At 40.0% G+C, this 14,544-nt stretch overlaps 2 protein-coding genes across 2 annotated transcripts; both read left to right on the top strand.

Annotated features, from left to right (window-relative positions):
• On the top strand, positions 1-3,515 carry rom1a (retinal outer segment membrane protein 1a). Its single transcript, XM_084564147.1, has 4 exons — positions 1-765; positions 1,879-2,309; positions 2,402-2,648; positions 2,863-3,515. Exons 1-4 carry the CDS (start codon positions 616-618, stop codon positions 3,073-3,075), a joined length of 1,041 nt encoding a protein of 346 aa, XP_084420273.1. The 5' UTR covers positions 1-615; the 3' UTR covers positions 3,076-3,515.
• A 1,150-nt stretch (positions 3,516-4,665) lies between these two features.
• On the top strand, positions 4,666-14,316 carry frmd8 (FERM domain containing 8). The gene is made up of 11 exons (XM_084564704.1): positions 4,666-5,008; positions 5,861-5,955; positions 6,099-6,266; positions 6,390-6,491; positions 7,370-7,428; positions 7,592-7,758; positions 9,911-10,126; positions 10,221-10,344; positions 10,502-10,651; positions 11,002-11,215; positions 11,321-14,316. The coding sequence occupies exons 2-11, from the start codon at positions 5,868-5,870 to the stop codon at positions 11,431-11,433; spliced, it is 1,401 nt and encodes a 466-aa protein (XP_084420830.1). The 5' UTR covers positions 4,666-5,008; positions 5,861-5,867; the 3' UTR covers positions 11,434-14,316.
• Positions 14,317-14,544: the final 228 nt, after the last annotated feature.

Genomic DNA, 14,544 nt, shown 5'->3' with positions numbered 1-14,544 from the left:
CATACTAATAATATCCATCTGCCTGTCAGGATCAATTTGGCTTGTCATTCATGTCCCTCTGCATGAGTGATGGATGCTGAGCAGACAATGGCCTGGATCCACAGACTAGTTTAATAGGATAGGTAGGCATTAGTGGTAAGACGCACCCAGCATCCAGCATTTGCCAAATCCAGTGTGCCAAATCCACTGTGTGGCACACTGGACGGTGCACAGTGGTTGGTGGACATAACTGGACTTTTTTCAGCAGTTTTTTTGGGAGTGAAATAAGGTAAACTTTGGCACACTGACATCCAACACTTTTTTGAAGATGCTCTTGAGATGTGAACACCTACATTTTCCAGTTTCAAGGATTTTATACCAACCTTTCTTGACTTTTTCTTGTTTATTTTTCCTGCAAAGCAATTATAAGTGTGTTTAAATTGTGTTTGTGCTGTTGCTACTGGTCTAGATTTGATATTTAGTGTCGTTTGTCGGATTCTCTCATCTTCGACCCTAAGCCTCTTAGCCTTCACCTCTCCTCCTTTCTCGCAGACAGAGCACAGCATCGTCCCTCGTTGCCCCATCGCTCTCCTTCCCCTATTCCCCCGGTAAGACTCGGACTCCCGTGCTGCAACCATGGTGGTGATGAAGATGAAGTTCCCCTTTCAGAAAAGGGTGAAACTAGCCCAGGGACTGTGGATCCTGTCCTGGGGTGCCACATTCGCCGCGGCCACAACCTTCAGCCTGGGATGCATCCTCAAGACGGAGCTCCGCAGGAGGGCAGAGGTATGTGAACTTTCACATGCTAATCTGAATACCTAGAAATAATTGTTGAGTTTGCCTGTTGTTTTTTCTTTACATTAAAGTTACCTGAACATAACAATTATTGACTATGTACTTACATTTTAACTATAAAGGTTGGTGACATGTAATATAAGTATAATATATGTGTCTGTAATTGGATAAACGAATCAATAAAATCGTAGCTTCCTTTGTTGTTGTGAGAATTGTTACAACCAAAACAATATCAGAAACTACAAATACATTGGTCTCATTTTAAACTCACTCTCTGTTGTGTTGCACGTATTAAAACTAAGAACATATTTGGTTTAAAAAGGCAATGCAGCTGACTACACACTAACATATTCATGAAAATGAATAGCATCAACTTCACCTAGTAAGTATGTTTTACTGTCAAATGGTTGGACAAAATTATGGGGACAAAACCTATAAAAAGATGTCTTGGGGACAGGAAACCATTACAATTTTTTATATTTCTTATCTGCGGACCAACAGCAAGATGTACATACACCTGTGACCTACTTTGGGTCCTGACTCATCACTTCATAAACTAGGCTCTGTCTGTTTCAATCAGACTAATCCCTGAATCTCTGAAGGTTGTCATCACGACTTATTAGCGTTTATTTTACCCATTGAAATCATTGGCATAACCAAATTATTTGAATTGAACTGGAATGCAAAGAAAATGAAAGACACCCAAAAAAAATTGTTACTGTTACACTCTAGCAGACACCACAGATTTGTCTCTTGTCATATTGCACTGAAGTAAAACCAGCATGATCTGTGTCTGTGAATATGAGGCACCAGAGTTTGTGAAGTTCTTCTGAGTGTCCTGTGTACACCAAAACAGCTTTTAACAAATGCTACAGGGGACAGAACTGTTTTGAGGCTTTGTGGGTTCATCCTCTCATATACTGTTGTGTGGTCAGGCATTATTGAAACTTCATGAACTTTAAATCAAGATTGTACCAGTGGAGAAAAATAGGTCAAATACTGGTGAATGCTAGAGACTGATTGTTTGTGCATATAAAATGTATTTCCTACTATTTACAAAAATGTAATGTATATTTTCTGCATTTTTGCATGTCATACTTTCAGGTAATGGATAACTCAGACATACATATCGTGCCCAATACCCTCATAATAGTTGGCCTGGCCTCCTTGGGCATCAACTACTTTGCGTCAAAGATCTGTCAGGACGCCTTGGATGCTGGGAAATTCCCTCGCTGGAAGACCTTCTTGAAGCCCTACTTTGCTGTCTCTTGTTTCTTCACCGTGCTCATGCTGCTAGCTGTCATCATGAGCTACGCGATGAAGGGCAGCCTGGAGTCTTCCCTGAAGGTTGGCCTGAGGAACGGCATCCGCTTCTACAAGGACACCGACACCCCGGGCCGCTGCTTCCAGAAGCAGAACATCGATCGCCTGCAGATGGAGTTTCAGTGTTGTGGAAACACTGACTTCAAGGACTGGTTTGAGGTCCAGTGGATCAGCAACCGCTACCTTGACTTCAACTCTAAGGAAGTGAAGGAGTAAGTGGATATGGCGCCGGTTCACTTCTGCAGCTATTGTCGGAAAATCTTACAAGTAACGTTGTTCGTAATTTTTCATTTTGTTTCTCTAGCCGCATCAAGAGCAACGTGGATGGCCGCTACTTGCTTGATGGCGTCCCGTTCAGTTGCTGCAACCCCAGCTCTCCACGGCCCTGCATCCAGTATCAGCTCACCAACAACTCTGCTCATTATAACTATGAATACCAAACTGAGGAGCTGAACATCTACCTGCGAGGCTGCAGAGAGGCCCTGGTCAACTACTACATGGGCTTGATGAACACCATCGGCGCTGGAGTGCTGTCAATCTTCCTCTTGCAGGTAGACTATGAGTGGAGTTCCAGTGGTCCCACAATGATTTCAGGCACAACTGGTTGTGTTACAGTTCGGTTCATAATATAATTCCTGCTGTTGTGTGATAAAAAAAAAATATCATCAAAGAGAATGTCAATTGATTTGAACTCAATACCCATCACCCCACCACTTGTGGACCCTTGGTAAAACTTGCTCATTTCTCCACCGTCTCGTCCTGCAGGTCTCTGTGTTGGTGAGCTTGCGGTTCCTGCAGACCTCCATGGAGGCACTGGCCGGGAACGAAAACACAGAAATCGAGACAGAAGGGTACTTGCTGGAGAAAGGGGTGAAAGAGACCATCATGGAGTACCTTGACCCTGTGCTGAAGTTCTTCCTGCTTAAAAACCAGGTGGAAGAGGGCACTGCGGAAGAGTCCACCCCAGCTCCCACCTAAACAACACACAATGTACACCCATGTAAATAGGGCAACCACAGTACACTTTACATGTAAAAAGAAAACATAAATGATTAATGATGTATTTCACACATTTAGGGATAGTATTTTTTATTGTCAATTGACCATCAGACCATTCAAATTTAATCCCAGTATCATCATTATCAGTAAAGGTATATGCAGACATTTCGGTAAACACTCCTTAAAACTCCTTACAATTAATAATATGCAAAAAATAAATGTTTTTTTATTCTAATAATTCTTTATCTTTAATATTTTTCCTGTTGTGCTTGAATGTGATGTCCATTGCTAATTGCATTCTCCCCCATTATTGTCTGCGTGAAAAGCAATGAAATGACTACAGTTCAATCAGTGCATGAACAGTAAACGATGAGGCAGTGTACAAAAATGACTTTTGATGTTACAGAAATTAAGATGTAAAGTTGAGTGTAGAAAAACATGAGGCACAACGGTCCGCTGCGCCACAGGACTATGACATAATATAACACATGATTAAAGTTTGGAGTTACTAAATGCCTTACAGAGTGGAGTCACTTCTTCCTTGATTAATTTATTTCCCTTTTTCTGATGTAAATACAATAAATGCAAACACTATAACACTTCATTTGTCACCCTCCACAGTGCTTTTTTTTCTCCCCACCTCTCTTCTCCCTGTTGGTGAAAGGAATAAGATGGAAGAAGAGGATTGATTAATGGATGTCAGTAATGCAGTGAAATCCATCAAGTGTGTCCTCTGTCCTAACACCTTGGTTAAAGCCACTAATCTCATTTGTTAATGCTCAACCTGCCACGTTTGCAGTTAGACACCTGCGTCAGGTGGATGTGAGGGGCAGAGTGAACAATGCAAAGGATTCGTCTGCTTTTAAAAGTTTAAATGCAAAAAAAATATAATGTTGAGAACTGAAACATAACTTTTCGAGTGTTTGACATTTTGTCACACATAAGATAAACCAGATGGACACGCTAGTGTGCTGTTTTTTTTTCTACTGTATTTTACCAGGACAGTTCATCTGTGTTAAATTTAAGATTTAAGTTTCTTTTTGCTGTAAAAACTTGTCCAATGTTTTCCTCATATGTTATATTATATTGTACACTATATACCATTCCATCACTATTTTAAAAGTGTGTCCTGGCTAGTAATTAATATTTGCAAATGGTTGCAGGTTATGAACCACTTAATGGAAAAATTTATTTACAACAGATTTACCAAAGTTACACTTCTGTAATGTAATAAATATGACTTTTGTGAGTTTCCGTGTACACTGAAAAAGCAGAGTTAATTCATGGCCAATTCTGAGGCTGTAACTTAGCATGCACTTGATCAAACGTGGGCTGGATTAGTATTTTCCTTAATTTAGAGAATATGAATATGGATCAATGTAACCAGCCGTTTGTTGATAAATCTGCTGATACAGTTGACGTGCTGCCTGGTGAAGCCTGAATTACAGCTGCAGTTACGTCTTGGTCACGTGACGGGCGGACGACGCGCTCTCTGACGTTCAACATAATGTTCGACTAAATTTTGAGATCAGATCTTTTTGACCCTGTCAAGTGTAGACAAGTTCACGTCTTATAATATCGGTCAGTCTGTGTCGTTTGAAATAATTCACGTCTGAACATCCTGAGATACTTGCTCCCAGCTTCTTAAATAAATACACCAGTTCATGTGGTTGAATAAAACTTTCAAGTTGACTGTCACACCCAGCAAGCAGGAGCCGTTTAAAATAATCAAATCGTTCGGTCTCCGCTCAACCTGTAACTGTTGCAGCTGCCCGGAAAGCTAGTTCAAGAGAGCTGGCTAGCCGTAGCCAGGGAAATAACACAAATCTTTGATTAGCTGTATTTACAAAATAAGCAGGATCCTATCCAGAGTATACGGGTCGAGTGGAGGGGGAAGTGTTGGAACTGGCAGGTAGGTGGACAAACAGAGACATGTTGTTCCTTTGCTAGCTATTAACAGCATATCAGAGTGTTGAACAAAATACCGAAAGTTAGCCAGTTGGCCAGATAGGTTAAGCAACGAAATAGTTTCCGACTGGCTGACGAATAAAATTTATTAATAGGTCAAAACTGCCACAGAGACATCTAGCGTTTATAACAATTTGTTTTTTGAATAGCTACCATGGTCGCTAAGCTAACGGTAGCTAACGCTAATTCGGTTTAGTGGCTTTGAGATGTTCCCTGGGGTATCTCCGTTGTGTCCGGGCATGTATGGGACAATCTTGTTATGTTCCTAACAGATGTTTGTCCCACGGGCCTCGGGATGGTGCCCGTTGTAATGACTTCTCTGTAACGTTTTTGTGGTTTGTGGTTATTTTTGGTTAATACTCAATTGTCGAAAGCTGTGTTACAAGCTAAATAAAGGATCTGGATAACAGTGATATGGCGCGGCTAAAGGGAACCGGGTGAGGTCAACAGTCGTCTGGATGTTGTGATGATTGTACACTATATTACCTCGTTTCATACCGCATGGAGGCGCTGGTTCACAGGGAGGTCTGTGCTATATTGGACTTGTTTATCACAATATATCTAAGCGGTTGGAGTACGAAATGACACACATGACTAAGAAAGATCCACCCATTTATGTTGACACCATCTGTCTAGTCATTTCTTAGCTGTAGCCCTTGAAGGTAAGTGGCCAACGCGAAAGCATTACATACTATGTTAATATAAGCACTGCGTACACTTGGTCACACTTTGCTGGTCACCCTTTTTTTAGTTTGCAGTATGTTGTAGTGTAAACACAGATCTGTTTGTGTTTCAGATTAGAGATGGAGGGAGATGACTGTTTTCCTCCAGATTCATCAGATGATCACTCGCAAAGAGGAAGTGTTGCTTCCTCCGCAACCCTTTCCCGTGGTACAGAAAAACACACTCTATTGCTGGAAGATTAATTAACCCCTTCCTGCATGCATTAAATTGTAGCAAATTCAGTTGAAAGAATGCTGGATTGTTTCACCTGTCTTATAGTTTTGTAAATAATTTTGTGTTTGTTCACACAGCTCAGGATGTGCTGGTGTACTTGTTTGGAGAAAGCGCAGTACACTTATCAGTAGAAGGGCTTGGCAGTGTCACTGTGCAGGAGTTGGGCCGCAGTGTTCGCGAGGCTCTCCATATTCCCGAGGCTGCACAGGACGCTTTTGCCTTCTGGCTTTGCTCTCCACTGCTCGGTGAGAACCTTTACACACACAGTTTTACCTCTAATTCATATACTGTTACATAATAAGATATAATGCACATTGTAAATGATGCGTCTCACTGTAATACCTTTGCCTCTCCTCCCTATTCTGCAGAACTGCAGTTAAAGGTAAGGCATCAGCCATACAAATTGTGTCGGCAGTGGCAAGACTTGCTTTATCGTTTCACTGAGGCTTCAGAAGAAGACATTTCACAAGGTGAGAGTTTGGACTGTACACTGCACCAAAAAGTACTTGCTTTATTGTTATATGGGGTAAACACCTAATGTATAAGGGAAGTTGATTTGTTTTCACATGACAGTGACTTATGACAGGGAAATATTGATGGCAGTGCAAGGGGAACAAAGGAAAGATGAAGAATATTTTGAAAATTGCTCACAATAAGATCAGATAAAGTCTGGCTCACTTTGTCACCAGTTTAAGAACTACAACCAACACAAACAACAACACAATCAAATATATCTTCTTCAGGCTGAACTATAATGTTTTTTCCTGCTAAAAAAACATGTGTGTTGGTTCTGTTTTTCCCAGCAACTCTGTTTCCTTAATTCAAACTTGTGTGTGTTTCTTTGCATGCTGAGCACAGCCTGTTTCACTTTTTATGTGGCTGTTCCTTCTCTGTTTGTACTTGGGTATAAATTGTTGCTTCAGAGTGGTGTACCCAGTATAAATAAGCTATAAACATGCTGTCAAGTTTGAGGAGTTTAGAATAAGTAAAAGGAAAAGGAGGCATTTATATGATGAGCAATAAACAGCTGTGGAAGAAACATCTGGAACGGGTAGAAAAGAAACAAGGAAGACAGTGTCTTGTTCAAATAGGAAAACCTGAACATTAAAAAATATTTTGTACTGTGTTTACATGACATATATGTGCAGTCTTGTTGCCTTTGTCTTATCAGTCTCTTTGGACTGTTCAAATCTTCATAATGTATTATGATTCTAGAAAATGTTCGAAAATCATTACATTTGTGCATGTAATGATTTGATGGGGGCTTGATTTGTTACGAGTGTCAGTTTGAATGATCAGAAAATACTAGCTAACACTAATGCATCACTTTCCTCTGCTTTTTCCTCAGATGAACCGTACCTTCAGTACAGACGCAATGTATTCTATCCCAAATCTAAAGAACTGCAGGTATTATTACTGTTGCAACACATTTAGTCATTTTAAATATAATCAAATTCTGAAGTGGAATAATCGCAAATAGCATTAAATTAAAGTCAACAATTTGTAAAAGCAGCAGATTTTAGAATAAAAGTATATAAAACCCGTGACTCATTGTCACTTTCCTGAGCAGATTGCTGATGAGGGAGTGTTGAGACTTCTTTATGAGGAGGCCAAGAGCAACATCCTCACGGGTCGATACCCCTGTGACCCCGAGCACTGGACGGGTCTTGGAGCCTTGTCTTTTGCCCTTGATGAGGGAACAGGTCTGGACAGCCAACAGTTTGCTACTACTATAAGGTGAGTTAGAGAGGCTGCTGATATTTCAGTTTCTCTTAAAGGGATAGTTCCTAATTTTAGAATTTGCAGCGAGAGAGAGAGAGGGGGGAGAAGATCGATACCACTTAGACACACTTAAGCTGGGGTCAGACTAGAGGTATCCTTACTGAATTTGGAATCAAATTGCATTAAACACTAAAAGATGAACTTATATAGTAACTTATGTAGTCTAAATGACGAGGAGCATGTCTGGGGAAGACATAAACACAGGTTGTGAATTACTCAGTGAGAACTTGAGGTGAGATTTTAATCGTCAGAAGCTACAGCTACTCTGTGTCCATGTCTACTTTTTTCTCTCATTGGTTATTGTTAAGATACTGATGAAATTATCCAGATTTTTAACCAAATTATCAGTCATGTTTGATTTTAATGTGAGCAATGTGAGTCTGTAGATGTATTTCTCCTCCATTCGTCGGGTTGGGTAAACCTTGGGATGAATAAATGCTAAACTCATGTAGTCTGAGCTCAGCATTAATGCTAAGCTGGCCAGAAGCTGACAGACATACACTCCCCTCCAAAAGTATTGGAACAGTGAGGCAAATTCCTTTATTTTCGCTGTAGACTGAAAACATTTGGGGTTGACATCAAAACAAGAATATGAGACACAAGATCAACATTTCAGCTTTTACTTCCAGGTATTTACATCTGGATCTAATACACAGCTTAGGTGATTGTTTGAACCCACCAATTTTTCTTGTGAGCAAAAGTATTGGGACATGTAACAGGTTTGTTTTGTTGCCCAGATGTTTCCTATTACATTGATAACTCAAACACTAAATAGCGCTGGATGTCTACGCTCACTTTCAGATTTGGGTTTTGCCTGCACAGACTGCATTTAGAGTTAGAGGTGTAACCAACATGAAAATCAGAGAGCTGTCTAGGGGTGAAAAACAAGCGATTGCGAAACTGAGAGAAGAGGGGAAAATCAATCAGAGCCATTGCACAAACATTGGCCATAGCACAGAGGTTACGCCGGAAGATGCAAACCGCTTATTAGCAAGAAGAATAGGAAGGCCAGGCTGGAATTTGCCAATAAGTACGGAGACAAGCCTCAGACATTCTGGGACAAAGTTTTATGGACTGATGAGACAAAGATTAACCTTTACCGAAGTGATGGAAAGGCTAAAGTTTGGAGAACGAAAGGATCTGCTCATGATCCCAAACATACAAGCTCATCTGTGAAACATGGCGGCGGTAATCCCAAGGCTTGGGCTTGCACGGCTTCTTCTGGGGCGGGCTCATTAATCTTCATTGATAATGTAACCAGTGATGGCAGCAGCAAAATGAACTACAGAAACATTTTATCTGCCAATTTAAAAAAGGATGCAAACTGATTGGGAGATTGTTCAATATAATTTATTTTAAGTCTATCTGTTTCAATACTTTTGCTCGCCTAAAAATTTGGCAATTATGTACATCTGAATAGATATTTTTGAGGAAGTCTAATATTTGTTGGCTCACGCTGTTGTAATGATATCTTTCGTACTGTTCTTATCAGCTGTCTCTACTTCCCTTTAACTGTTTCAGTGCTCTTTACTGGGTAACTAAGAATTATTATGACTAGTTGTGTTATGCTGTATCAAAACAAAAATGGTTTTGCATTCCAAAAATCTAAAAATGACTTTTTAGACTTTTTACTCGTTACTATACTTATCCTCTTTTATCCTCTACATATAATGTTTAAGGTCCAGAGTATAACCAACTCAAATCCTATGATGTAGATGGGTCAGCGATGAGGATAAAATATATGTAACGTAAGCTTGGTAATCACAGTGTCTACCGACTGACATATGTTTTAGATCATGTTGCTGTTTTCAGAGGATTTTTAGGTTGTTTTATAAGCTAAGTAGTTCTTTCCCAATTCTGAGTGGTACTATTTGAGAACGTCACAGCTCCAACACTAAAGAACTATAGTGGAGCACTTTAACAGATTGCAAAGAACATTTAAATTGCAGGAAAATAGATTTAAGGAGACGAGCATGAGAGAGAACAAAGCACTGCAGTGTATTCCACAGTAAATGTTAACAAATAAATTGGATTAAATCTCACCCAGACTGTACAGATCAGATGCACCAGCTGCATAACTCAACCCTCCATCTTCTGTTTTCCACAGGGAAAAGAAGCTATCTTCTTTCCTGCCTGCACATGTTACCATGGGGAGTGGAGGTTTGCTCTCCACACTGAGAGGGAAGTCGAGTCGTCAGGCAGGGCTGGAGCAGAACCTCCTGGAGCAGTACAGAAAGATCAGCACATCTGCTGGAAACTCTCCTGAGCCCACAAACCTCCTACACCAGTACCTCAACACATGTCACGCTCTGCCTTATTATGGGTAGGATTTCTGAAAGGAGCTTTAAAATCCAAATCAAATCATTGACACACTTCAAATGTCTTGGGTTTTAATTTAACACTAAATGCACAAACAGGTGCGCTTTCTTCGTTGGGGAGATTGACAAACCAGCTCAAGGGATCCTCCAAAGGGGAAAACGCAAAGCTGTCAATGTTGGGATCTGTCTGGAGGGAGTGTATGTGATGGATGTCAAAGAGAAGGTGGGCGCTGGACTCTGTAGTTCACTTCTTTGTACAATAATATTGCACATACACATGTTTCTCGCTTGTGTGCACATGGTAATTATTATGAACACGGCAGAGCAGAACGATTTTTACTTATCTTAATAAAACGTGGTTGCTTTCCATTTTCTTGCAGCACGTGCTGCTCGGGCTGCGTTTCAGCGAGCTCTCTTGGGACCACAGCTACCCTGAGGAGGAGGGGGACTCACACATTCTGTGGCTGGAGTTTGATGGGGAGGAGGATGGCACTCCTGTCAACAAGTTGCTAAAGATCTACTCAAAACAGGTAAGAAAAGGCTTTGATCTCCATTTCTGGAAAATCTTGCGGCTGCAGAGGGTGACACATGTAGTCCCTTTATGTGCAGCCATCTAGAGAGATGCATCTTGCCTACTGTTTTAGAGAGTTCCTGTAGATAGTGCAGCTGCGAGACCCGTTGTCTAAGCCATTAGATGGTAAAGAGATGTAACTTAACGGTTTAGAAAGGAAAGTATAATCACACCAGGCCTTAATCCAAGGATGGCAATGTGAACCTTGTGTGTCGGTTGTTCTCTAAAGACTATTAAAAAATAGACTACAGCTGTTGATAATGCATAATTATAATGATTAGACATAATTATTTTGTTTCTGCCAACCAGGCAGAGCTAATGAGCGGCTTCATTGAGTTCTGCGTGGAGCTGAAGTCTACATCTGAGGGAGGAGCTGCAACCGGGACGGACGGGGAGGTGAGTGTGCCTCAAGAGAGCAGCAGCAAGAACGGACGCGGAGGACGCCGCGGGATGCTGCACCGGCAAAACAGTGTTGTGTGCAGTCGGGTCCACTCACTTAACACCATCAGCTACGTGGACAACGGTGAGTTACAGTTCCAGTTTTTAAATCTGCAGCCTACTTACAATACACCTATAACAAGATGGTTTAGAAGACGTTTTAAGTACTTATTCCATTTCTGTCTTTCAGGAAAAGAAATCAAACGCTTGAAGCCAAAAAGAGCCGCGTCCTTTTTTACCCGACAGCCGCCTCCACCCAACTACTCCGCTGTGCAAGCGACAGAAAGTCTGGAGCAAGGTTAAAGTCACTGATCAGCTCTGCCCCGATCAAAGACCAAATCTGAACATTATACACTGACATTTAAAGAAAAGACTTGACAAGAGCTTGAGACAATTAACTGCTAACATGTGAACACGCAAAGGACCAAGCAAGAGTGTGAGTGACAATATTTATCTTCTGAAGTTGTATATATATTACAGAGAGTACATTAATGTGAAAAACAAAATCATCTATTCACAGATATGCTTCCAAAGCTGAACTGAAGTGGCTATTCATTAGATGGCCTTACACGTAGAACATACGATTGACCTCTTTCGCAAGTTTAAGACAAGCCTTAGAGAAATCCTTAATTCTGACCTTGCTGCAGTTCTCTGGAGGCAGCTTTACTGCTATTACTCAAACATGTTACACCTCAAATGAGTATAAGCACGGCATTACCTCTGCAATAACTCCCCATATAACATTTCATGACTCCGCCTCAAAACTGAAAGAGTTAATATATACTTCTTACAGTCAGCATGACAAACACTTTCAGAGGACGATCTATTCTGCTTTTTCAAACAGCCAGTGCCTTGTTCTCAGGAAAGGGTGAAGCCATTTCAGAAAAGAACTGGTACATGCGTTGAATGTTCTGCGTAAATGATCATAAATCATCCGTATGGGAGCACATTGGCTGTGTTGTGGAAGCATCTTGTAAGTACACGTATGACATTATTAATATTTGGTGATACCTGCAGCAGCTGTTCGTGGATTTATCCTACTTTTAAAAAATGATTTTGATGTAGAAAAAACAGACATTTTACAGTATCTAGCGGGAAAAGCTGCACTCTGATTTTTACAGTATCAAGCTGATTTGCACTAATAAAGGTATAAAATTTTGAATTAAACTACAGAAAATAGGTTATCTCTAAATTATTTATCCACCTAATAAAATTTTTCATCCTTCACAATTAGAATACCATACCATACCGTTACTCCTGCCTGTTGGAATTTCATAATCATAGTTAAACTTCTAAATCAGCATCATTAGTACAACTGACATCCATGCACATTTCCTGACTTGACTATCATTTGCTTGGTCAGACACTTTTAGCAAAGGACTACTGTTGCAGCACAATGTTTGTGCAACTTCCGACATGAGAGAAGCTAAACTGCTCTGAACCTTCATGTTTATCAGCACCACTTTAACCAAACAATCTTACTTATGTAGTTTTTGGCTAGCCGTTTAAATCGAACGAACACAATCATAACATCATTTGAAAGAAGGCAGGGAACACGATCTGTGTATAATGTCTGCGCCTTGTTATCTTTGAGGGAATGCATTTTCATGCAGTGGGTTTTTAAATGTTTTTTTTAAGCAAGAAGTAAGTAGTAGTGGTTGAAGTAACAGTAAAGAAAATGATTTGTCAGTTTATCTAAAAAATACATATCAATATATTTGGAGATACACGGTTTTCACTGGAGAGAGACAGTGGTCTTTGTGCATATGGCGCTGACTTACAGGTGTAAATCTCAGTCTTCAGACCCAAGCCAGCCTATCTGACATGCTGCAACCTAGTATGGTACCCTAAAGGTGGAGTAAGGCATTCTAATGCAGTGCACTTTTTGTCAGAGTCAGTTAATATCTCCTCACGGTCCGCCAGCTGTCCAGTACGTTCAGATATCAACAGTCTTTGTTTCCCAGGAATGACTTACTCCACCTCCAGAGACAGATTAGATTTTGTCTCCACCATTTGGCGGAGTCCTTCTGGTGTCTCTCTGTACTTCACCCTGATGCCTAACAAGCCCATCCCACTAAATGGCCATGAGAGAAGGTCTGCAGCTTTGTAACACCGCCTGGCACTTGAACATGGTTGTCATGTGAGATGGAAGTGACATCATGTGTTCTCTGTCCTCTGCATGCAAACTCCAGAATGTTCTGACTTTTTTATGCTTTGACTTGTCAGCTACTGTCTGTAACCTAACTGCAGCAGTCCAGTATATTGTTGCTAACGTACGCTATGCATGTCACATTGTAGGATAGGCATTCCAACACTACACGTCATGTGATGCTGCACTACTAATATAAACACTGTTTATACGTGAGCGGATTGTTTTGTATTGTTTATTAGCATTTATGAGAGAATATTTTTACTTTCATTTTCATATACTTGTCAGTGTTTGTATACAAGAATGAAGAAATAGGTCTAATTAAGCATTATTGCAGAAGCTTAAAGTGCCTTTTTGTTTGTACTAAGTTTGCATATGAATGAGTGTTTTGGTGCTTGCAAACCAAGAATGGACAATTTTGGAATCTTTTTTTTTTTTTCATTGTATTTCCCATATTATTAACTACACAATGCATTTCACCTTTCATAGCTGATGTGACTATATTGATACAACTGATGACTGCTGGCTAACATTGCATTGTGGTTCCATGAGTCAGTTAGTCAAATATGTTTTGTTTTTTTTGTTTGTTTTTGTTTTTTTAATAAACGGATGCAAAGTGGCCCTATTTCTCACAATATCTGTTTAATCTACTAAATGCAGCTTTACCAGTTTTAACCAATGTTATCCTGAATATGATTTATCAGTGTATTACACAAAACTGTTTCTTCATGAGCGTTTTTGACTGATGTACTGTTCAGACTCAGACAACGGTACCTTTATTTTACAGTAAAGTCAACCACTAAAATGTTCTGTTGCAATGTATGCAGGGATGTAAAAAATCTACAACGCTGTTAATGCATATTTAGAAAGCAGTTTTTACTCCTCCTGAAGTTGTTTTAAATGCACCCAAAACTCTTTTATTTTTCCATCATTACAAACAGTTGTTAAAATATCTGAACAATATCACAAATGTATTATTCCACTTTAACATTATAGTCCATAATGCAGTAAAGACATTTGCCTCATTTGGAGTCTTTGACCAATAAACTGAAAATGGTTTTCTCTGAGCATGAAGTTTACTGACCTTCATCTTTTTCTGCTTTCAAATCCGTTTCCCCTTGATTACTCTTAGATATATCTGCCTGCAGGGTTTTAAGGCCAGAAGTTGGTAACATACAAAAACATTACTTCTTTTAAATGTTGAGTATTATTCATTGACTGTATATACTATTATTTTGGCAATCTTTTATGCCGAAGACATGCGC

The sequence above is a fragment of the Chelon labrosus genome, assembly GCF_963514085.1.
Source record: "Chelon labrosus genome assembly, chromosome: 17".
NCBI classification, from domain to species: Eukaryota; Metazoa; Chordata; class Actinopteri; order Mugiliformes; family Mugilidae; genus Chelon; species Chelon labrosus.
Note: the sequence above shows the minus strand (reverse complement) of the source record. Positions and strands in the feature narration are given on the sequence as shown.

Excerpts from the sequence above, each read along its gene's own strand:
- rom1a (XM_084564147.1), top strand. The coding sequence starts at position 616 with ATGGTGGTGATGAAGATGAAGTTCCCCTTTCAGAAAAGGGTGAAACTA. Across the intron at positions 2,310-2,401 it reads AACTCTAAGGAAGTGAAGGA|CCGCATCAAGAGCAACGTGG; the intron begins GTAAGTGGATAT and ends TTGTTTCTCTAG. Across the intron at positions 2,649-2,862 it reads TGTCAATCTTCCTCTTGCAG|GTCTCTGTGTTGGTGAGCTT; the intron begins GTAGACTATGAG and ends CTCGTCCTGCAG.
- frmd8 (XM_084564704.1), top strand. The coding sequence starts at position 5,868 with ATGGAGGGAGATGACTGTTTTCCTCCAGATTCATCAGATGATCACTCG. Across the intron at positions 6,267-6,389 it reads GCTTTGCTCTCCACTGCTCG|AACTGCAGTTAAAGGTAAGG; the intron begins GTGAGAACCTTT and ends CCTATTCTGCAG. Across the intron at positions 10,127-10,220 it reads CACGCTCTGCCTTATTATGG|GTGCGCTTTCTTCGTTGGGG; the intron begins GTAGGATTTCTG and ends ATGCACAAACAG.